Consider the following 25,873-nt stretch of genomic DNA (forward strand, 5'->3'; position numbering starts at 1 on the left):
CGCGATTTTCAGTTTTAAAAAAATTGATTATTTAAAAAATGTTTTTGAATTTTTTATCAATCCAACAAACCACTACACAGCAATACCATAACAATGCAATCCAATTCCAAAACGGAACCTGAGCCAGCAACACTCAGAACTGCAATAAACAGAGCAATTGAGAGGAGACACAAACACCACACAGAACAAACCAAAAGTAGTGAAACAAAAATGAATATTATCAACAACAGTATCAATATTAGTTATAATTTCAGCATAGCAGTGATTAAAAATCGCTTATTGACATTATCATTAGACATTTATAAAAATAATAAAAAAGAACAATAGTGTCACAGTGGCTTACACTTGCATGGCATCTCATAAGCTGGACAACACACTGTGTCCAATGTTTTCACAAAGATAAAATAACTCATATTTTTGGTTCGTTTAATAGTTAAAACAAATTTACATTATTGCAATCAGTTGATAAAACATTGTCCTTTACAATTATAAAAGCTTTTTCCAAAAATCTACTACTCTGCTAGCATGTCAGCAGACTGGGGTAGATCCTGATGAAATCTATGTATTGAATGAATACAGAATCCTTTTAAATCTGGAAAAAAAATCGTTTTCGAATCGAGAATTGAATCGAATCCAAAGAAATCGATATATTATCGAATCGTGACCCCAAAAATCGATATTGAATCGAATCGTGGGACACCCAAAGATTCACAGCCCCATCCATCCATCCATTTTCTTCCGCTTGTCCCTTACGGGGTCGCGGGGGGGCGCTGGCGCCTATCTCAGCTACAATCGGGCGGAAGGCGGGGTACACCCTGGACAAGTCGCCAACTCATCGCAGGGCCCTAATTCACAGCCCTAATATATATTTTTTATCTTTTCCTTGGGGATGGTGTGGGATTGGAGTTGGGGGTTAAATCACCAAAACTGATTCCCGAGCGCGACCACTCCTGCTGCCTCACCTCCCAGGGGGTGATCAAAGGGATGGGTCAAATGCAGAGGACAAATTTCACCACGACTAGTGTGTGTGAGACAATCATTGGTACTTTAACTTCAACTTAACTTTAACAACCTGAGGGTTCTTGGTTCGATCACCACCTTCTACCAACCTCGTCACGTCCGTTGTGTCCTCGAGCAAGACACTTCACCCTCGCTCCCGATGAGTCGTCGTTAGGGCCATCAGTGTGTGATGTGGAAATAGTGTCAAAGCGTTTTGAGTACCTTGGAGGTAGAAAAGCCTAAACCAGGGGTCAGCAACGCGGTGCCCGTGGGCACCAGGTCGCCCGTAAGGACCAGATGAGTCGCCCGCTGGCCTGTTCTAAAAATAGCTCAAATAGCAGCACTTACCAGCGAGCTGCCCCTATTTTTTAAATTGTATTTATTTACTAGCAAGCTGGTCTCGCTTTGCTCGACATTTTTTATTCTAAGAGAGACAAAACTCAAATAGAATTTGAAAATCCAAGAAAATATTTTAAAGACTTGGTCTTCACTTGTTGAAATAAATTCATAATTTTTCTTTACTTTGCTTCTTATAACTTTCAGAAAAACAATCACAGAGAAGAAATACAACCTTAAAAATGATTTTAGGATTTTTAGGCACATATACCTTTTTACCTTTTGAATTCCGTCCTCTTCTTTCCTGACAATTTAAATCAATGTTCAAGTATTTTTTTTTTAATTGTAAGTAATAAAAACATAATTTAATTCCTCATTTTAGCTTCTGTTTTTTTCGACGACGAATATTTGTGAAATATTTCTTCAAACTTATGATTAAAATTCAAAAAAATAATTCTGGTAAATCTAGAAAATCTGTAAAATCAAATTTAAATCTTTTTTCAAAGTCTTTTGAATTTCTTTTGAAATTTTTGTTTTGGAAAATCTAGAAGAAATAATTATTTGTCTTTGTTAGAAATATAGCTTGGTCCAATTTGTTATATATTATAAAAAAATTACAGATTTGATTTTAACCAATTTAAAACGTCATCAAAATTCAAAAATTAATCAGGCAAAATTACTAATGTGTCAAATTATTTTTTTAATGTTTTCAAAAAGATTCGAATTAGGTAGTTTTTCTCTTCTTTTTTTCGGTTGAATTTTGAATTTTCAAGAGTCGAAATTAAAGATAAACTGTTTCAAAATTTAATTTTCTTTTTTCCCCTGTTTTCTCCTCTTTTAAACCGTTAAATTAAGTGTTTTTTTCATCATTTATTCTCTACAAAAAGCCTTCCGTAAAAGGAAAAAAGAATGACGGACAGAAATACCCATTTTTTTGTTACATATATAGATTTATTTATTAAAGGTAAATTGAGCAAATTGGCTATTTCTGGCAATTTATTGAAGTGTGTATCAAACTGGTAGCCCTTCGCATTAATCAGTACCCAAGAAGTAGCTCTTGGTTTCAAAAAGGTTGCTGACCCCTGGCCTAAATCAATCAATTAAAAAAAAAACCGCATCACTTTGTGCAGGATCAATCAAAGTCACGATGACAAAGTCTTACAATAATACATTGAATACGAACAGTGGGAACACTACAGCAAGTGAAATATTTCGAAATTAAAGCTAAAATATCATACTGAAAAAGAGGATACATTTGCTTTTTAGCGTCCACTTCTTATTTAGTTTTTGTTGTGTTTTAGCGACCTCTTGTGGTGATGTTGTGGAAGTGCCACCCGGGACGTTGCTGGTGACGTCATCAAAAGCCGACCGGAGGTGTTCTAAAAACAAGACAAGCATGGCGGAGCGCGCAGACACACGTGAGTTCATTCAAAGTGGGAATTAAAAAAGGAGATAACGCGACTTAGTATAGTATTTTTAACATCCATCCATCCATTCCTACCGCTTATTCCCTTTGGGGCATTGGGGGGCGCTGGTGCCTATCTCAGCTACGGAAGGCGAAGTACACCCTGGACAAGTCTCCAACTAAATGTATAAGCCCTTTAAGTCAATGTTTTGTACCGCGCCAGGTGTAACCGGCCGCGTATTAACGTTAACGGTGGTAAGGAACAGGATGTCGTTGTGGTTTGGGCAGCCCTTTGATACACTGGTGATTAGGGCTATATAAATACAAACCCCGTTTCCATATGAGTTGGGAAATTGTGTTCGATGTAAATATAAACAGAATACAATGATTTGCAAATATTTTTAACCCATATTCAGTTGAATATGCTACAAAGACAACATATTTGATGTTCAAACTCATCAACTTGTTTTTTTTTTGCAATTAATTATTAACTTAGAATTTCATGGCTGCAACACGTGCCAAAGTAGTTGGGAAAGGGCATGTTCACCACCTCCTCTCTGAGCTGCAACCTTATCGTGGTAGAGGAGTTTGCGTGTCCCAATGATCCTAGGAGCTATGTTGTCCGGGGGCATAAAGCCCCCTGGTAGGGTCTCCCAAGGCAAACAGGTTCTAGGTGAGGGATCAGACAAAGAGCAGCTCGAAGACCTATATGAAGAAGAAACATCATGGACCCAGATTTCCCTCGCCCGGACGCGGGTCACCGGGGCCCCCCTCTGGAGCCAGGCCCGGAGGTGGGGCACGATGGCGAGCGCCTGGTGGCCGGGCCTGTTCCCATGGGGCCCGGCCGGGCACAGCCCGAAGAGGCAACGTGGGTCACCCCTCCAATGGGCTCACCACCCATAGCAGGGGCCATAGAGGTCGGGTGCATTGTGAGCTGGGCGACAGCCGAAGGCAGGGCACTTGGCGGTCCGATCCTCGGCTACAGAAGCTAGCTCTTGGGACATGGAACGTCACGTCACTGGGGGGGAAAGAGCCTGAGCTAGTGCGCGAAGTCGAGAAATTCCGGCTGGATATAGTCGGACTCACTTCGACGCACAGCGAGGGCTCTGGAACCACTTCTCTCGAGAGGGATTGGACCCTCTTCCACTCTGGCGTTGCCGGCAGTGAGAGGCGACGGGCTGGGGTGGCAATTCTTGTTTCCCCCCGACTCAAAGCCTGTACGTTGGAGTTTAACCCGGTGGACGAAAGGGTAGCCTCCCTCCGCCTTCGGGTGGGGGGACGGGTCCTGACTGTTGTTTGTGCTTATGCACCAAACAGCAGTTCAGAGTACCCACCCTTTTTGGGAACGCTCGAGGGAGTACTGGAAAGTGCTCCCCCGGGTGATTCCCTTGTCCTACTGGGAGACTTCAACGCTCACGTTGGCAACGACAGTGAAACCTGGAGAGGCGTGATTGGGAAGAATGGCCGCCCGGATCTGAACCCGAGTGGTGTTTTGTTATTGGACTTTTGTGCTCGTCACAGTTTGTCCATAACGAACACCATGTTCAAACATAAGGGTGTCCATATGTGCACTTGGCACCAGGACACCCTAGGCCGCAGTTCCATGATCGACTTTGTAGTTGTGTCATCGGATTTGCGGCCTCATGTTATGGACACTCGGGTGAAGAGAGGGGCGGAGCTTTCTACCGATCACCACCTGGTGGTGAGTTGGCTGCGATGGTGGGGGAGGATGCCGGACAGACCTGGGAGGCCCAAACGCATTGTGAGGGTCTGCTGGGAACGTCTGGCAGAGTCTCCTGTCAGACAAAGTTTCAATTCCCACCTCCGGAAGAACTTTGAACATGTCACGAGGGAGGTGCTGGACATTGAGTCCGAGTGGACCATGTTCCGCACCTCTATTGTCGAGGCGGCAGATCGGAGCTGTGGCCGCAAGGTAGTTGGTGCCTGTCGGGGCGGCAATCCTAAAACCCCCTGGTGGACACCAGCGGTGAGGGATGCCGTCAAGCTGAAGAAGGAGTCCTATCGGGTCCTTTTGACTCATAGGACTCCGGAGGCAGTGGACAGGTACCGACAGGCCAAGCGGTGTGCAGCTTCAGCGGTCGCGGAGGCAAAAACTCGGACATGGGAAGAGTTCGGGGAAGCTATGGAAAACGACTTCCGGACGGCTTCGAAGCGATTCTGGACCACCGTCCGCCGCCTCAGGAAGGGGAAGCAGTGCACTATCAACACCGTGTATGGTGCGGATGGTGTTCTGCTGACCTCGACTGCGGATGTTGTGGACAGGTGGAAGGAATACTTCGAAGACCTCCTCAATCCCACCAACACGTCTTCCTATGAGGAAGCAGTGCCTGGGGAATCTGTAGTGGACTCTCCTATTTCTGGGGCTGAGGTCGCTGAGGTAGTTAAAAAGCTCCTCGGTGGCAAGGCCCCAGGGGTGGACGAGATCCGCCCGGAGTTCCTTAAGGCTCTGGATGCTGTGGGGCTGTCTTGGTTGACAAGACTTTGCAGCATCGCGTGGACATCGGGGGCGGTACCTCTGGATTGGCAGACCGGGGTGGTGGTTCCTCTCTTCAAAAAGGGGGACCGGAGGGTGTGTTCCAACTATCGTGGGATCACACTCCTCAGCCTTCCCGGTAAGGTTTATTCAGGTGTACTGGAGAGGAGGCTACGTCGGATAGTCGAACCTCGGATTCAGGAGGAACAGTGTGGTTTTCGTCCTGGTCGTGGAACTGTGGACCAGCTCTATACTCTCGGCAGGGTTCTTGAGGGTGCATGGGAGTTTGCCCAACCAGTCTACATGTGCTTTGTGGACTTGGAGAAGGCATTCGACCGTGTCCCTCGGGAAGTCCTGTGGGGAGTGCTCAGAGAGTATGGGGTATCGGACTGTCTTATTGTGGCGGTCCGTTCCCTGTACGATCAGTGCCAGAGCTTGGTCCGCATTGCCGGCAGTAAGTCGAACACATTTCCAGTGAGGGTTGGACTCCGCCAAGGCTGTCCTTTGTCACCGATTCTGTTCATAACTTTTATGGACAGAATTTCTAGGCGCAGTCAAGGCGTTGAGGGGTTCCGGTTTGGTAACCGCAGGATTAGGTCTCTGCTTTTTGCAGATGATGTGGTCCTGATGGCTTCATCTGACCGGGGTCTTCAGCTCTCGCTGGATCGGTTCGCAGCCGAGTGTGAAGCGACCGGAATGAGAATCAGCACCTCCAAGTCCGAGTCCATGGTTCTCGCCCGGAAAAGGGTGGAGTGCCATCTCCGGGTTGGGGAGGAGACCCTGCCCCAAGTGGAGGAGTTCAAGTACCTAGGAGTCTTGTTCACGAGTGAGGGAAGAGTGGATCGTGAGATCAACAGGCGGATCGGTGCGGCGTCTTCAGTAATGCGGACGTTGTACCGGTCCGTTGTGGTGAAGAAGGAGCTGAGCCGGAAGGCAAAGCTCTCAATTTACCGGTCGATCTACGTTCCCATCCTCACCTATGGTCATGAGCTTTGGGTCATGACCGAAAGGATAAGATCACGGGTACAAGCGGCCGAAATGAGTTTCCTCCGCCGTGTGGCGGGGCTCTCCCTTAGAGATAGGGTGAGAAGCTCTGCCATCCGGGAGGAACTCAAAGTAAAGCCGCTGCTCCTTCACATCGAGAGGAGCCAGATGAGGTGGTTCGGGCATCTGGTCAGGATGCCACCCGAACGCCTCCCTAGGGAGGTGTTTAGGGCACGTCCAACCGGTAGGAGGCCACGGGGAAGACCCAGGACACGTTGGGAAGACTATGTCTCCCGGCTGGCCTGGGAACGCCTCGGGATCCCCCGGGAAGAGCTAGACGAAGTGGCTGGGGAGAGGGAAGTCTGGGTTTCCCTGCTTAGGCTGTTGCCCCCGCGACCCGACCTCGGATAAGCGGAAGATGATGGATGGATGGATGGATGGATGTTCACCACCGTGTTACATCACCTTTTCTTTTAACAACACTCAATAAACGTTTGGGAACTGAGGAAACTAATTGTTGAAGCTTTGAAAGTGGAATTCTTTCCCATTCTTGTTTTATGTAGAGCTTCAGTCGTTCAACAGTCCGGAGTCTCCGCTGTTGTATTTTACGCTTCATAATGCGCCACACATTTTCGACGGGAGACAGGTCTGGACTGCAGGCGGGCTAGTCTAGTACCCGCACTCATTTACTACGAAACTACCCTGTTGTAACACGTGGCTTGGCGATGTTTTGCTGAAATAAGCAGGGGCGTCCATGATAACGTTGCTTGGATGACAACATATGTTGCTCCAAAACCTGTATGGACCATTCAGCATTAATGGTGCCTTCACAGATGTGTAAGTTACCTATGCCTTGGGCACTAATACACCTCCATACCATCACACATGCTGGCTTTTGAACTTTGCGCCTATAACAATCCGGATGGTTATTTTCCTCTTTGTTCTGGAGGACACCACGTCCACAGTTTCCAAATATAATTTGAAATGTGAACTCGTCAGACCACAGAACACTTTTCCACTTTGCATCAGTCCATCTTAGATGAGTTCGGGCTCAGCGAAGTCGGCAGTGTTTCTGGATATTGTTGATAAATGGGTTTGGCTTTGCATAGTAGAGTTTTAACTTGCACTTACAGATGTAGCGACCAACTGTAGTTACTGACAGTGGTTTTATGAAGTGTTCCTGAGCCCATGTGGTGATATCCTTTAGAGTTTTATGTCGGTTTTTGATGCAGTACCACCTGAGGGGTCAAAGGTCCGTGAAATCAGTGTTACGTGCAGTGATTTTCTCCAGATTCTCTGAACCTTTTGATGATTTTACGGACCGTAGATGGTAAAATCCCTAAATTCCTTGCAATGGCTCGTTGAGAAATGTTGTTCTAAAACTGTTGGACAATTTGCTTACAAAGTGGTGACCCTCACCCCATCTTTGTTTGTGAATTACTTAGCATTTCATGGAAGCTGCTTTTATACCCAATCATGGCACCCACCTGTTCCCAATTAGCCTGCACACCTGTGGGATGTTCCAAATAAGTGTTTGATGAGCATTTCTTAACTTTATCAGTATTTATTGCCACCTTTCCCAACTTCTTTGTCACGTGTTGCTGGCATCAAATTCTAAAGTTAATGATTATTTGCAACAAAAAAAAATGTTTATAAGTTTGAACATGAAATATGTTGTCTTTGTAGCATATTCAACTGAATATGGGATGAAAATGATTTGCAAATCATTGTATTCTGTTTATATTTACATCTAACACAATTTCCCAACTCATATGGAAACGGGGTTTTTAAACATTGATTGATTGATTGATTGATTGATAGATATTGTGTTGTAAGTACAGATCCCGGTGCTGATGTGGAGGACATGCCTGAGCTGTCAGACGGCGATGACGACTTCGGCGACGATGAAGCACAATGGCAGTGGATGGAGGATCATGACGACAGTCCACACGTCACCTGTTTGTTCTGTGACAGGTGAGGATTGATTGATTGAAGCTTTTATTATTAGATTGCAAAGTACAGTACATATTCCGTACAATTGACCACTAAATGGTAACACCCGGGCTTCACGGTGGCAGAGGGGTTAGTGCGTCTGCCTCACAATAGAGGGGTCCTGCAGTCCCGGGTTCAATCCCGGGCTCGGGATCTTTCTGTGTGGAGTTTGCATGTTCTCCCCGTGACTGCGTGGGTTCCCTCCGGGTACTCCGGCTTCCTCCCACTTCCAAAGACATGCACCTGGGGATAGGTTGATTGGCAACACTAAATGGTCCCTAGTGTGTGAATGTTGTCTGTCTATCTGTGTTGGCCCTGTGATGAGGTGGCGACTTGTCCAGGGTGTACACCGCCTTCTGCCCGAATGCAGCTGAGATAGGTTCCAGCATCCCCGCGACCCCGAACGGGACATGCGGTAGAAAATGGATGGATGGATGGCAGGACGAAGTATCAGGCATTTTTCTTTGTTGGATGTCAAGACTTTCGGTCATTTGAAAACACATCTTAATGGCAGCAACAGTTTCCATCTTAAAGATCGAAAAAAATTATTTTGGAATGTCCGGTGGGCCAGATTGAAAAGCTCAACTTAATTTTCCCAGGTGTGTCCTAGAAGCAATAGTTTACCCTAATTGAGTCAATAATTCAGGAACAAGAACTTGGTGCAGCTCAAGTAAGTTGTTTTATTAATCTGTCTTTTTCAACCTGGTCATTGTGGGTAATGTTTTAGAAACATTGTGGTTATTATTTTAATTATTATTATTGTTTTATTATTTTTGTACATTTGTCTGCAATGTAACAAGTCATCCAACTGCAGGGTATCCGCAGATCCTTAAAAATCCTTAAATTCATGTGTCTAAAATTAAGGCCTTAAAAAGTATTACATTTATTAGAAATTCCTAAGATGGTCTTAAATTGTCGGGCCAGTTTTTTTATTTTTTTTTCGGGGCACATTTTTGAGTAAAAAAAGTAAGAGGGATTTCAAACTTGGCACCATGGGAATTAGAGCGGTCGAATCACACATGCAGTGCAGTAAGCATAAAATGGCAGCAGAGAGCCCAAAACAAACACTGGGCATCTCTCAGTTCTGCGTGGGTCCGGCGCCAACGCACCCCCAGCTAGCAACAACTGCCGCTAGCAGCACTGACCTAACACTCATCTTCGGCGGGACAGCAACATTCAAATCCGAGGTGTTCTGGATCTTGCAGACTGTGGTGAAACATCAATCCTGCACCTCAAATGACGGGATTGGCCATCTTTTTCGTGTGATGTTTCCTGATTCTCAGGTTGCTAATACATTTTCCTGCGGAAAGGATAAAACAGCTTGTATTACGAGACACAAAATCTGCACCTCGCATCCAAAACCTGCCTTCGACCAAGTCAACGGGACTCGGTATGTGTTAATGAAATGTAATTTATTTTTACCCTCACCTCGGTTATTATGTTTTTACTGGTGTTGGTTTGTTTGCTTTGGATCTCTCAAGATTTTTGATAAGCTGTTTGGCAGAGTGGTGCTTATCAGTTTGTTTATTAATAAACATACAAAAGACCAAAGATTGTCATTGAGGTTGTAGTACAGTGGGATCCCCAACCATCGCTTATATCTGTACAGTGGATATGTTTCTTTTACTTTTTATTCATAGCTGTATGTAGAAGTGTCTGCTCGTATCTGCTGCTTTAATGTCTTTAATGTCCTCTGTGTTCTTTGATGTTTGATGTTTCCCTCTTACACACATGGAAGAGGCATGTGTACTATGGCTATGAGTTGTTGTTTTTTCCCTTGGCCTCAGTCTGCACCCCCTCTCCAGGGCCCAGGCTAAGACCGATTTTTATTTTATTTTATTTTAATCTTCTATTTTTTTCTCCATTCCCCCCTCCCTTGTTTACCTGTATCTCATCTTTTTTGTACGGGGCGCTGGAAGCCGGCAGACCCGTCAGCGATCCTGTTCTGTCTCCCTGTAATGTTTGTCTGATCTTGAATGGGATTGTGCTGAAAATTTTAATTTTCCTGAAGGAACTCTCCTGACGGAATAAATAAAGTACTATCTAATCTATCTAATATTTATAGATTTTTTATTATTTTTTTCGGTCTTAAATTTCATTCAAGGTGGCATTAAAAAGGTCTTAAAAAGACTTAAATTTGACTTGCCGAAACCTGCAGATACCCTGAATTGGAGACCAAACAGCCAATCAGAGCCTAAGGTGTGTCCATTTCACTGATTGGTTGCCTTTTTGGCACAAACATAATCCAATGCCAAAACTTGCCAGAGCTAGTGGCAAAGAAACTAAAGGGCAGTGGAGAGATTGAGAGAGAGGAAGCACAGTGGTCTGCACAGAAAGCAGAACATATTGCATATTAATATGGATAATGGCAACAATGCAGGCACATTAATTAGGCAAAATAGATGTTTCTGTGTACAAAATTTGCCTTGGTGCCCTCGACATTAAAGGCCTACTGAAAGCCACTACTAGCGACCACACAGTCTGATAGTTTATATATCAATGATGAAATATTAACATTGCAACACATGCCAATACGGCCGCTTTAGTTTACTAAATTGCAATTTTAAATTTCCTGCGGAGTATCTTGTTGAAAACGTCGATATGATGACGTGTGTGCGTGACGTCAGCGGTGGTAGCGGACATGTTCTTCCAGCCCGATCCAAGCTATAAGTAGTCTGCTTTAATCGCATAATTACACAGTATTCTGGACATCTGTGTTGCTGAATATTTTGCAATTTGTTCAATTAATAATGGAGACGTCAAAGAAGAAAGATGTAGGTGGGAAGCGGTGTATTGCGGCCGCCTTTAGCAACACAAACACAGCCGGTGTTTCCTTGGTTACATTCCCGAAGGTGAAGCTTTACTATGGAACTGAGCGGTCAAGCGAACATGGTTCTCGACCACATGTCAACCGGCAGGTTTCAGTGAGAAAATTGTGCTAATAAATCGGCCCTTACCGTAGACATGAATGGAGCTTGCGTCCTCCTGCAGCTGCGGACTATTACCTCCTCCCACCGGAGACACTGGCGGTCACCACACCCGTGGCCACACCCCTCCGACTTTCAGGTACCATATCCATTATGGATTGAACTTTCACAGTATCATGTTAGACCCGCTCGACATCCATTGCTTTCCTCCTCTCCAAGGTTCTCATAGTCATCATTGTCACCGACGTCCCACTGGGTGTGAGTTTTCCTTGCCCTTATGTGGGCCTACCGAGGATGTCGTAGTGGTTTGTGTTGTGGTTTGTGCAGCCCTTTGAGACATTAGTGATTTAGGGCTGTATAAGTAAACATTGATTGATTGATTGATATAATCTCACTAAAACACTAGTAACACAATAAGCAGATAAGGGATTTTCCATAATTGTCCTAGTAAATGTGTCTAATAACATCTGAATCGCTCCCACTGCCCTTGCCTTTTTTTAATTTTAATTTTAATTTTTTTTTCTAGTCCTTTACTCTCACAATCCTCATCCACGAATCTTTCATCCTTGCTCAAATTAATGGGGAAATTGTCGCTTTTTCGGTCCGAATCGCTCTCGCTGCTGGTGGCCATGATTGTAAACAATGTGAGGAGCTCCACAACCCGTGACGTCACGCGCACATCGTCTTCTACTTCCGGTACATGCAAGGCTTTTTTATTAGCGACCGAAAGTTGCGAACATTATCGTCGATGTTCTCTAATAAATCCTTTCAGCAAAAATATGGCAATATCACAAAATTATGAAGTATGACACATAGAATGGACCTGCTATCCCCGTTTAAATAAAAACATCTAATTTCAGTAGGCCTTTAAGGCACAACTTTAACTCCTCAAAAACAAGCTCCGTGTCAAAAAAAAATGTGGGCACTTCCGGGCACAGGCGCACACATTTTAGGTAGCAAACATGGCGCCTCTCCTTTAGTTGGCCATACTCTCTTCATACACACCTCTGAACTATGCAGGGTAACACTACCATCTACTGTCTGAAGTTGGAACTACAAGTCTCTGAGACAGCACTATTTTAAAGTCCTACTGAAAGCCACTACTAGCGACCACACAGTCTGATAGTTTATATATCAATGATGAAATATTAACATTGCAACACATGCCAATACGGCCGCTTTAGTTTAATAAATTGCAATTTTAAATTTCCCGCGGAGTTTCCTGTTGAAAACGTCGCGTATGATGACGTGTGTTTGTGACGTCATTGGTTGGAGGGGACATGCTATCCCAGCACCACTTACGGCTAAAAGTCGTCTCTTTTCATCGCATAATTACACAGTATTCTGGACATCTGTGTTGCTGAATCTTTTGCAATTTGTTCAATTAATAATGGAGAAGTCAAAGTAGAAAGATGGAGGTGGGAAGCTTTTAGCCTTTAGCCACACAAACACACGGTGTTTCCTTGTTTAAAATTCCCGGAGGTGAAGCCTTACTATGGATCAGAGCGGTCAAGCGAACATGGATCCCGACTACATGTCAACCGTCAGTTTTCGATGAGAAAATTGTAGAAATAAGTCGACTCTTACGGAGCGGAGCTTCTGTCCTGCTGCAGCTTTGTGACTTCTCTCAGAGACTCTGGCGTCAACACACCCCTCCGACTATCAGCTATTATTTAACTCACTAAAACCCTAGCAACACAATAGAAAGATAAGGAATTTCCCAGAATTATCCTAGTAAATGTGTCTAAAAACATCTGAATCGCTCCCAATGCAAGCGCCTTTTTTTCTTTTAACTTTTTTTTTTTTGTCTAGTCCTTCACTCTAAATTTCCTCATCCACGAATCTTTCATCCTCGCTCCAATTAATGGGGAAATTGTCGCTTTCTCTGTCTGAATAACTCTTGCTGCTGGAGGCTCACATTATGAACAATGTTCAGATGTGAGGAGCTCCACAACCCGTGACGTCACACGCACATCATCTGCTACTTCCGGTACAGGCAAGGCTTTTTTATTAGCGACCAAAAGTTACGAACTTTATCGTGGATGTTCTCTACTAAATCCTTTCAGCAAAAATATGGCAATATCACAAAATGATCAAGTATGACACATAGAATGGACCTGCTATCCCCGTTTAAATAAGAACATCTCATTTCAGTAGGCCTTTAATGCAAGTGGTTCTGAACGAGGGCGGCAAATAGCCCAAAGTCTCTCTTTGTCAGACAAAACTTACTTGTGGTGGACTGCTTACTTTGTTTACCTTTTTAAGCTTAGCCCATTTTAGAAATGTTATTGCTATTTTAAAACCAATTGCTGTTTTTTTCTTTCTTGCAGATTACTGAACTCGGTGCCTGACACCCTGCAGCACTGCACAGTAGAGCACCACATCAACCTGGTAGATGTGATAAACAAACACCGTAAGAACATAGTACATTTTTGTACTTCTGTGGGAGTTATTTCCAAGTCTAACTGATACAAACTTATTAATAATCTCTCCTAGATGTCGATGACTACAGCTACATAAAGCTGATCAACTTTATACGCTCAACGGTGAGTACATTGTCTTTGAGTAAAAGTGGTAAAACTGTATTGTAGGGATGTCGATACCAGTATTAATGTGATATATCAGCGAGATACATAGTACATACCATATTTTACGGACTATAAGGGTCACTTAAAATCCTTTTTTTTCCTCAAAACTCGACAGTGCGCCTAATCTACGGAATAATTCTTGTTTTGCTTACCGACTTCGAAGCTATTTTATTTGGTACATATCAATCAATCAATCAATGTTTATTTATATAGCCCCAAATCACAAATGTCTCAAAGGGCTGCACAAATCATTACGACTACAACATCCTCGGAAGAACCCACAAAAGGGCAAGGAAAACTCCGGTGTAGTGAGTTTACATTATTCACCCAAGGAACTTAGTTACTAGAGAGTACCGGTCCTTCAATGGGCCCTATAAGCTGGTGCGCCATTTGTGTGACAATAAATCAGACTAGACCCGCTCATCGGCAGTGTGCCTTATAATTTGGTGCGCCCTATGGTCCAGAAAATACAGTACTAAAAAAAACCCTACTAATGTCATGACAGACTTACATATTTTGGCATTACTGAGTTATCCCAATTAAACAATGAATGACACGGTATATTGAATAATGCGGATACGTTTGTTACTGGATACTTTCTAATACATTTCTGCCTTGGAGTCTTTGAATGTGTAAGTAATAGGCAACTATAATTTTTTAATACTTTTTTATATTGACTAATGTGTTTTAGACCATAATATTGTTCAGTTATGTCCAGCTTGTTTGTGTGCTTAGCTGTTGTGTTGCTGCTAGCCATACTTGCCAACCCTCCCGGATTTTATGGGAGACTCCCGAAATTCAGCGCCTCTCCCGAAAACCTCCCGGAAGAAATTTTCTCCCGAAATTCACGCCCCCTCCAGCTCCATGCGGACATGAGTGGGGACAGCCTGTTTTCACGTCCGCTTTCTTGTTATATAAACAGCTTGCCTGCCCAATCACGTTACAACATCTATGAATTTTTAATAAAAAAATTGCACACACAAGGAGACGAAGCAGAAGAACGAGGAAGTTACAGCCATGGCGACGCCGTCTGTAATAGAGTGATTCTATGTTGTTTGTCGCCATCTTTTGGTGAATGTTGGCCATAGCGTTATGGGGTTGCTTTTTGATTGGCCAACGATTTACGTGGTGTGCTGCACCTAACGGCAAGTGACTCTCGCCAGTACGCAAATGGCAGAACAAAGGTTACTCAAATAGTGTTGTTGTTTTTTTTTTTTAATAACCAGCAAGCACAGTACAGTTAGTAGAACTGTGTTTTTATTACTGTGCATTTGATAGGTGCCGTCTGAAATTCAACTATTTATTTTATTTATATATATAATAAAATAAATATATATAACTAGAATTCATTGAAAGTCAAGTATTTCATACATATATGTATGTATATATATATATATATATATATATATATATATATATATATATGAAATACTCGAGTTGGTGAATTATACTCGTCCCCTCTTAACCACGCCCCCCACCTCCTGAAATCGGAGGTCTCAAGGTTGGCAAGTATGCTGCTAGCTCCTTGCAGCATATAGCCTAACATGTTAACCTTATTGTAAATAACTTAGTTAAAATACAAGTAAAGATCATCCTTGTGTGTTTATACGAGGATGTTAACTGACTGTCCAGCTTTGCACAATTAAATGTGCTGCAGGACAGGACTTTTTAGATGCAAGCCATTATCATTCGATACTTCTTTTTTTTTTTTTTCCTAATATCGTTATCATTATTGAATCTTGGACTCCCTTACTGTATTGTCCATTTGCGCTTTTTTTTTTTGTGATAAGAAATGTATATTTTCAGAAATGTGAACCATCACATCTGATGGGGCTGCCGGACGGTCCCTTACCGTGGGAGAGTGACGACTTCCTCCGGCCCGTTCTACAGGATGACCCTCTACTCCAAACTGGTAGGATTTACTGCTCCTCCTTAGGATGTTTGTCCAGTCAACACACACCTCCACCTTTTGAGAAAAGGGACTTTTGGTCAATTAACCGCCGATACTGTAAATGAAAATACTGTTGAAGGACTGAAGCTCTACATAAAACAAGAATGGGAAAGAATTCCACTTTCAAAGCTTCAACAATTAGTTTCCTCAGTTCCCAAACGTTTATTGAGTGTTGTTAAAAGAAAAGGTGATGTAACACAGTGGTGAACATGCCCTTTCCCAACTACTTTGGCACGTGTTGCAGCCATGAAATTATAAGTGAATTATTATTTGCAAAAAAAAAAGTTTATGAGTTTGAACATCAAATATGTTGTCTTTGTAGCATATTCAACTGAATATGGGTTGAAAAGGATTTGCAAATCATTGTATTCTGTTTATATTTACATCTAACACAATTTCCCAACTCATATGGAAATGGGGTTTGTATATATTTATATATACATAATTTTTTTTTAAGTGCAAAATTTTGCTCACAAAGTATATTTTATTGGCATTTTTTTGTTTTATTTAACTTTAAATGTTTTCATTCCAATTACGATATTAAAATACATGAGAAATACAAGTTTATTGCATTTGAAAGAACATACATGCATTATAATAATTATGTATTATTACATCGATGGTTAATGTGGTCTCACAAAATACTGGCAATAATATCGTTTATAGGCAATAATTCGTCGGTCAATATATCGTCAAGCAAAATTTGTCATCGGCCCAGGCCCACCTAAAATTTCTACTACGTCTATTTGGGGGGGAATTTAAAGGGGAACATTATCAGCAGACCTATGTAAGCGTCAATATATACCTTGATGGTGCAGAAAAAAGACCATCTATTTTTTTAACCGATTTCCGAACTCTAAATGGGTGAATTTTGGCGAATTAAACGCCTTTCTGTTTATCGCGCTGGAGGCGATGACGTCAGAATGTGACGTCGCCGAGGTAACACAGCCGCCATTTTCATTTTCAACACATTACAAACACCGGGTCTCAGCTCTGTTATTTTCCGTTTTTTCGACTATTTTTTGGAACCTTGGAGACATCATGCCTCGACGGTGTGTTGTCGGAGGGTGTAACAACACTAACAGGGAGGGATTCAAGTTGCACCACTGGCCCCAAGATGCCAAAGTGTCTGCCGCCAGACCCCCATTGAATGTGCCAGAGTGTCTCCACATTTGACCGGCGATGCTAAGACAGACATGGCACAGAGATGTATGGATAACCTGCAGATGCATTTGCAACGATAAAGTCAACGAAATCACAAAGGTGAGTTTTGTTGATGTTGACTGCCAGCTAATCGATGCTAACATGCTATTTACCGGCGGTGCTAAAGCAGACATGGCACAGAGATGTATGGATAACCTGCAGATGCATTTGCAACTATATTACGTTTCCTTCCACCCACATTTAATGCAAACAAACACTTACCAATCGACGGATTTAAGTTGCTCCAGTGTCAAAAGATGCGAAAGTCCTGATCGTTTGGTCCGCACATTTTACCGGTGATGCTAACGCAGCTATTCGGCCATGCTATGGCTATGAATAGCATCAATAGCTATTCGCTCAATAGCTTCAGTTTCTTCTTCAATACTTTCATACTCCAACCATCTGTTTCAATACATGCGTAATCTGTTGAATCGCTTAAGTCGCTGAAATCCGAGTTTGAATCCGAGCTAATGTCGCTATATCTTGCTGTGGTATTCCCATTGTTTGTTTACATTGGCAGCACTGTGTGACGTCACAGGGAAATGGATAGTGGTTTCGAAGATAGCGAAAATAAGGCACTTTAAAGCTTTATTTAGGGATATTCCGAGACCAGTAAAATTTTGAAAAAAACCTTCAAAAATTACAACAAGCCACTGGGAACTGATTTTTATTGTTTTTAACCCTTTTGAAATTGTGATAATGTTCCCCTTTAATCTTTAGGCATCATTTTTAGGTCCATTATGTTGAATTAAGTACCAGAGGGCTCCGATTTAAACAACCTTTTTTTTCCTTTTTTCAGACCCAGAGGAGCTGTGTGGTCAGCATGGGGAGGTTCTGTCAACATGCGAGCCATCTGGGGCAGAGTCCCGCCATGCAATATTGCAGAGGGCAAACGCCGCTGAGGAGAGAGCCCGTCGCTCAGAGGAGGCTCTAGCTCGAGCCATGGAAGATCTGCACAAACTTAAGTGAGTCGTTTTTGCGTCAAGTTTCAAGTTTATTCACAATACCATATAACAGTGGTCTCAAACATGCGGCCCACGAGACATTATTATGCGGCCCACTCTTTGATATGACAATTTAATGTTGGTGCGGCCCGCAAGTTTAATATGAACGGCGCTTGATGGGTCATACTTGCCAACCTCCCCAATTTTCCCGGGAGACCCCTGAATTTCAGGGCACCAATTCTCTCGACGCCCCTGTCAATTTTTACCAGATCAACAATATTCAGGGGGTGCCATGTTGGCACTGCCTTTAGCGCCCCCTACATCCTGAACTGACAGCGTGCAAGCCCAGTTGTATGTTGCATCTGGCATTGTGAGACGCACGTGTGTCGTTGCAAGATATATTGGATCAACAGCTACACACCTCACACTAAGAATGGCCGTAAAAAAACTTTTAACACTGTTTCAAATATGTGCCAGACTGTGAACCCACACCAAACAAGAATGACAAACACATTTCGGGAGAACAATTGCATCGTAATACAACATAAACACAACAGAACAATTACCCAGAATCCCATGCAGACCTAACTCTTCAGGGCTACAATACACACACTCCCGCAACCACCGCTCCACCCTCCCTACTGGTGTCGGTTGAGGTGTTGTATATTGTAACCCTGCAAGGTGTTCTGGGTATTTATTCTCTTGTGTTTAAAGGGGAACATTATCAGCAGACCTATGTAAGCGTCAATATATACCTTGATGGTGCAGAAAAAAGAGCATGTATTTTTTTTAACCAATTTCCGAACTCTAAATGGGTGAATTTTGGCAAATTAAACGCCTTTCTGTTTATCGGTCTTTTAGCGAAGACGTCAGAACGTGACGTCACCGAGGTAACACACTCGCCATTTTCATTTTCACATTACAAACACCGGGTCTCAGCTCTGTTATTTTCCATTTTTTCAACTACTTTTTGGAAGCTTTGAGACATCATGCCTCGTGGGTGTGTTGTCGGAGGGTGTAACAACACTAACAGGGAGGGATTCAAGTTGCACCACTGGCAAGAAATCTGCCGCCAGACCCCCATTGAATGTACCAGAGTGTCTCCACATTTGACCGGCGATGCTAAGACAGACATGGCACAGAGATGTATGGATAACCTGCAGATGCATTTGCAACCATTAAGTCAACGAAATCACAAAGGTGAGTTTTGTTGATTTTGTTGACTTATGTGCTAATCAGACATATTTGGTCGCAGCATGACTGCCAGCTAGTCAATGCTAACATGCTACGCTAATCGATGCTAACATGCTATTTACGCTAGCTGTATGTACATTTGAAACTAGATACCCACATTTAATGCGAAACAAACACTTACCAATCGACGGATTAAAGTTGCTCCAGTGTCACAAGATGCGAAAGTCCTGATCGTTTGGTCCGCACATTTTACCGGCGATGCTAATAAGGCAGCCATGCTATGGGCCACTTCATTAGGTACACCCACGCTATGGCCGAATAGCGTCAATAGCTATTCGCTCAATAGCTTCAATTTCCTCTTCAATTTTGTTTTCGCTATCTGCCTCCATACTCCGACCATCTGTTTCAATACATGCGTAATCTGTTGAAACGCTTAAACCGCTGAAATCCGAGTCTGAATCCGAGCTAATGTTGCTATATCTTGCTGTGGTAACCGCCATGTTGTTTGTATTGGCAGCACTGTATGACGTCACAGGGAAATGGATAGTGGTTTCCAGGATAGCGAAAATCAAGAACTTTAAAGCTTTTTTTAGGGATATTCTGGGAGGTGTAAAATTTACAAAAAAACTTCGAAAACTAAAACAAGCCACTGGGAACTGATTTTTATTGTTTTTAACCCTTTTGAAATTGTGATAATGTTCCCCTTTAAGTTGTGTTAGGGTGCGGAAATTCTCCAAAAAGGGTTTTTCATTCTTGTTCGGTGTGGTTTCACAGTGTGGCGCATATTTGTAACAGTGTTAAAGTTGTTTATATACAGCCACCCTCAGTGTGACGTGTGTAGCTGTTGAACAACTTGTTCTGCACAAGTCTCACACAACATGATACAGAGCCGGCACATTGGTTGTGTGATATAAAAGCGTGCACGATGACATGTAGTGGAGCAGTAGTCTTCTTTTAGGGGTGCGCTGCCCCTGGAGGTTCTTTAAAGTATGCCAAGGGACAAGTGAGATTTATTAAAAAACAGCAGCAATTCATAAATAATTTACACATGTTTATTAAATAATACTTCAACAAAATATGAATGTAAGTTCCTAAACTATTAAAAGAAATGCAACAATGAAACATTCAGTGTTGACAGCTAGACTTTTTGTGGACATGTTCCATAAATATTGATGTCAAAGATTTGTTTTTTTGTGAAAAAATGTTTAGAATGAAGTTGATGAATCCAGATGGATCTCTATTACAATCCCCAAAGAGGGGACTGTAAGTTGATGATTACTTCTATGTGTAGAAATCTTTATTTAGAATTGAATCACTTGTTTACTTTTCAACAAGTTTTTTAGTTATTTGTATATCTTCTTTTCCAAATAATTCAAAAAAGACCACTACAAATGAGCAATATTTTTCACTGTTATACAATTTAATAAATCAGAAACTGATGACATAGTGCTGTATTTTACTTGTTTATCTCTTTTTTTCAACCAAAAATGCTTTGCTCTGATTAGGGGGTACTTGAATTAAAAACATGTTCATCACTGAAAAAAGGTTGAGAACCACAGCCTTAGAAGTTACTAGCTTTGGCCTTCATTTTGCTCGAGGGAGATAAAAACAATGATATCCCCCTATTTCTTATCCATGCCAACTCACATATTATTCCGTTAAAGGCAGTGCGGTCACGGCAGCCCTTAATAATGTCGGCCGGGTGAAAATTGGGACAAATTGGTGAGAATGGTTGCACCGGTAGATTGTCGGGAGGTGCACTGAAATTCAGGAGTCTCCCGGAAAAATCGTGAGGATTGGCAAGTATGTTGCTAGGATGGGAAAGCCATCCCAGAAGGTGAATTCATTAAAAAGTGCATGTTAGATTTTTTAGGAAATGTTTTCTTTCGGCCCAGCCTCACCCAGTTTCTGCATCCAGTGGCCCCCAGGGAAATTGAGTTTGTGACCCCTGCCATATAACAATTACAATAGTAGTGAATATCATAATTAAAAGATGTTGGTACTTGAAAGGGTCCCCCAAATAAGCTAGAAGAAGCGTTTGACAGGGGGTCCAGATGACAGTATATCCAGTGGGGTACAAAAGTATTTAGTCAGCCAGCGATTGTGCAAGTTCTCCCACTTCAAATGATGACAGAGGTCTGTCATTTTCATCATAGGTACACTTCAACTGTGAGAGACAGAATGTGAAAAAAAAATCCAGGAATTTTAAAGAATTTATTCGTAAATTATGGTGGAAAAGAAGTATTAGGTCAACCATTCAAAGCTCTCACTGATGGAAGGAGGTTTTGGCTCCAAATCTCAGGATACATGGCCCCATTCATTCTTTCCTTGACACGGATCAATCGTCCTGTCCCCTTAGCAGAAAAACAGCCTCAAAGCATGATGTTTTCCACCCCCATGCTTCACAGTAGGTATGGTGTTCTTGGGATGCAACTCAGTTTTCTTCTTCCTCCTAACACGACGAGTTGAGTTTATACCAAATGGATACATGGATGATATCAATCAATCAATGTTTACTTATATAGCCCTAAATCACTAGTGTCTCAAAGGGCTGCACAAACCACTACGACATCCTCGGTAGGCCCACATAAGGGCAAGGAAAACTCACACCCAGTGGGACGTCGGTGACAATGATGACTATGAGAACCTTGGAGAGGAGGAAAGCAATGGATCGTCGAGTGGGTCTAACATGATACTGTGAAAGTTCAATCCATAATGGATCCAAAGCGGATCCAACACAAGCAGCGAGAGTCCCGTTCACAGCGGAGCCAGCAGGAAACCATCCCAAGCGGAGGCGGATCAGCAGCGCAGAGATGTCCCCAGCCGATACACAGGCAAGCAGTACATGGCCACCGGATCGGACCGGACCCCCTAGACAAGGGAGAGTGGGACATAGGAGAAAAGAAAAGAAACGGCAGATCAACTGGTCTAAGAAGGAAGTCTATTTAAAGGCTAGAGTAGTACAAATGAGTTTTAAGGTGAGACTTAAATGCTTCTACTGATGGTGGCATCTCGAACTGTTACCGGGAGGGCATTCCAGAGTACTGGAGGCCCGAACGGAAAACGCTCTATAGCCCGCAGACTTTTTTGGCTTTGGGAATCACTAATAAGCCGGAGTCTTTTGAACGCAGATTTCTTGCCGGGACATATGGTACAATACAATCGGCAAGATAGGATGGAGCTAGACCGTGTAGTATTTTATACGTAAGTAGTAAAACCTTAAAGTCACATCTTAAGTGCACAGGAAGCCAGTGCAGGTGAGCCAGTACAGCAGAGGATTGGGAGAATGTCATGTGGTCAGATGAAACCAAAATAGAACTTTTTGCTATAAACTCAACTATAAACTCAACTCGTCGTGTTTGGAGGAAGAAGAATACTGAGTTGCATCCCAAGAACACCACGCCTACTGTGAAGCATGGGGGTGGAAAACATCATGCTTTGGGGCTGTTTTTCTGCTAAGGGGACAGGACGATTGATCCGTGTTAAGGAGAAGAATGAATGTGGGCCCATGTATCGTGAGATTTGGAGCCAAAACCTCCTTCCATCAGTGAGAGCTTTGAATGGTTGACCAAATACTTATTTAAAAAAAAAAAATTAAAATTCCTACAATGTGAATTCCTGGATTTTTTTGTTCACATTCTGTCCCTCACAGTTGAAGTGTACCTATGATGAAAAATGACAGACCTCTGTCATCATTTGAAGTGGGAGAACTTGCACAATCGCTGGCTGACTAAATACTTTTTTGCCCCACTGTATATGGAATGATGAAACTCCTTATTCTAATCTACAAAAACAACAACATTGTTACTTAACTTTTCAGTCTTAAAAAGGTTGTTTGGCTTTGGGACGCTTTTGCACTGCAGGAAAACTCTGCAATGCCTTATGTTGGCCAGCAGGGGGACACGAGGAACACAATATAGCCGGAATCCTTCATTAATGCCACCATGTGGAAGAAGTTTTGGAGGAAGAGGAAAGATAAAAAGCGGATGGAAAAATTCCACTGCAGCACAGAGGTTAAAGTGAGGAGGGGGGCTGCAAGAGAGGCAGTTAGGGAAAATTACAGAACGAGTAAGGTAGGGGAGGAGGTGGTGGATGAATGAAAAGTGCGCCGGAAAGATAAATGCCTCTCATCTGCTCCATTTACCGCTCATGTCCTGTATGCTATAAAGGTTGAGTGTGCTTTCTGGTCACCGCTTTTGTCCTGCGTCCTAATATATGAAATGTTAAACGCAAATTTATCTCCCTCTGTTATTTAAAGGCTGCTGGCTCAGGGTTTGGTGCTCAATGCGGACACCCGAAAAAGCGCTAACATGGGCAGTGTAGCTGAGCTTCGATGATGACGAGGACGAAGCCTACTTCAGCTCCTATGGACATTATGGCATCCATGAGGAGATGCTGAAGGTTTGAGATGCTGACACACAACACACACACACACACACACTGGCAGGTTACATTTCCTGACCTTTAAGTCACTTGACTGCAGCATTGTGCTGAAGACCTTTAACGTGCCACATAAGTGATCATTCAGTATGCACATATTCATACTGAGCATTTTCTCAGAAGTGACAAGTCAGCAATACGTGACACCAACTTTGCAGCTAAATGGGAAAAAAAGCGTTTTTACGCTGCTTTAGGCGCTAAAGTGTCAGGGGGGGAGTCATGTGCGTGCATGCGTGTTACTCACTGCAGTGCTTCTACGTTTCCTATCCGAGGCCCTGATTGGACCGTAGGGCTGTTACGTTTTGTGACGGCTTTGCGTCGAGCGATGCGGCTCACCTTTGACGCACAATGTATGCTGCGCTCTGATTGGGAGAAAGTAAGACAAACAAGGTGTGGTGTTTGTCTTACTTTCCACGACTTTTAAATTGCACCCGCCGCTTTTACAGAAATGTACCAATTAGTGATAAAAAGCAGAGGTTCGTTTCAGATAAAAGGTTTTTAGTCAAGTGGGTTGGCGTAAAACACCAGTTTGAGAGGACATAAAAAGTCCCAACAGGAATAAAGGAAGGAACCAGACGGTTCCTTCCCCGTTTCATTGTCTCATTTGTGTTTGCTTGACAGGCTACCACATCAAACAAGAAATGGTAGCAGCAAATTTACATCAAAATGCTCATAGTCAATTTTATTTTATTTTTTAAAATGGCTTAGTCGCAAGGACGGTGCACATCGTTAAACATTTCTATCCTATTGGCTCATTTTAAACTGCAGTCCCTGGCAGGTATAATAAAGAATTCAGTATAGAGTGTAGTGCAATTTATAGTCGGAGTAAAATAAGGACAGACTCAAAACAGGGTCTGCAGACTCTTACACAGACTATTTGTCCGCGTTTTAGCCCGAGTTTGGCAATCATTTTGAGTACTTCAACAGAATATCAACCCACTGAGCACCTGGGATAAAATAATGTCTTTGTTGTTGTAGTTTTCAGTGGCTGAGGAGGTCTTTCCTAGAGATTGACTGATATGTTTTTTTTCCCTAAGGCCAATACAGATTATTACTACAGTCTTACTAGGTTTTTGAATATTTTAGCCATACTTGCCAACCCTCCCGGATTTTCGGTGAGACTCCCGAAATTCAGCGCCTCTCCCGAAAACCTCCCGGAAGAAATTTTCTCCCGAAATTCACGCCCCCTCCAGCTCCATGCGGACCTGAGTGGGGACAGCCTGTTTTCACGTCCGCTTTCCCACTATAGAAACAGCTTGCCTGCCCAATCACGACTTTTAAATTGCACCCGCCACTTTTACAGAAATGTACCAATTAGTGATAAAAAGCAGAGGTTCGTTTCAGATAAAGGGTTTTTAGTCAAGTGGGTTGGCATAAAACACCAGTTTGAGAGGACATAAAAAGTCCCAACAGGAATAAAGGAAGGAACCAGACGGTTCCTTCCCCGTTTCATTGTCTCATTTGTGTTTGCTTGACAGGCTACCACATCAAACAAGAAATGGTAGCAGCAAATTTACATCAAAATGCAATTTTATTTTATTTTTTAAAATGGCTTAGTCGCAAGGACGGTGCACATCATTAAACATTTCTATCCTATTGGCTCATTTTAAACTACAGTCCCTGGCAGGTATAATAAATAATTCAGTATAGAGTGTAGTGCAATTTATAGTCGGAGTAAAATAAGGACAGACTCAAAACAGGGTCTGCAGACTCTTACACAGACTATTTGTCCGCGTTTTAGCCCAAGTTTGGCAATCATTTTGAGTACTTCAACAGAATATCAACCCACTGAACACCTGGGATAAAATAATGTCTTTGTTGTTGTAGTTTTCAGTGGCTGAGGAGGTCTTTCCTAGAGATTGACCGGTATGTTTTTTTTCCCTAAGGCCAATACAGATTATTACTACAGTCATACTAGGTTTTTGAATATTTTAGCCATGCTTGCCAACCCTCCCGGATTTTCGGTGAGACTCCCGAAATTCAGCGCCTCTCCCGAAAACCTCCCGGAAGAAATTTTCTTCCGAAATTCACGCCCCCTCCAGCTCCATGCGGACCTGAGTGGGGACAGCCTGTTTTCACGTCCGCTTTCCACTATATAAACAGTTTGCCTGCCCAATCACGTTACAACATCTACGGATTTGAATAAAAAACTGCACACACAAGGAGACGAAGCAGAAGAAGGAGGAAGTTACAGCCATGGCGACGCCGTCAGAGTAATTCCATGTTGTCTGTTGCCATCTCCTGGTGAATGTTGGCTATAGCGTTATGGGGTTGCTTTTTGATTGGCCAACGATTTACGTGTTAAGTGTGAATTAGCGTGAATTATATTTATATAGTGCTTTTCTCAAGTGACTCAAAGCGCTTTACATAGTGAAACCCAATATCTAAGTTACATTTAAACCAGTGTGGGTGGCAC

At 42.8% G+C, this 25,873-nt stretch overlaps 1 protein-coding gene across 1 annotated transcript in view; it reads left to right on the top strand.

Annotated features, from left to right (window-relative positions):
* Positions 1-2,803: 2,803 nt before the first annotated feature.
* The window catches only part of prmt3 (protein arginine methyltransferase 3), a 210,583-nt gene continuing 187,513 nt past the window's right edge, over positions 2,804-25,873 (top strand). The window contains 8 exon segments of the mRNA XM_061887618.1: positions 2,804-2,925; positions 8,060-8,192; positions 13,468-13,550; positions 13,634-13,683; positions 15,532-15,637; positions 17,679-17,844; positions 23,276-23,351; positions 23,353-23,418. Of these exon segments, the coding sequence (XP_061743602.1) occupies positions 8,083-8,192; positions 13,468-13,550; positions 13,634-13,683; positions 15,532-15,637; positions 17,679-17,844; positions 23,276-23,351; positions 23,353-23,418 (657 nt within the window). The 5' untranslated portion in view covers positions 2,804-2,925; positions 8,060-8,082.

The sequence above is a fragment of the Nerophis ophidion genome, linkage group LG25 (genome assembly GCF_033978795.1).
Source record: "Nerophis ophidion isolate RoL-2023_Sa linkage group LG25, RoL_Noph_v1.0, whole genome shotgun sequence".
NCBI lineage: Eukaryota > Metazoa > Chordata > Actinopteri > Syngnathiformes > Syngnathidae > Nerophis > Nerophis ophidion.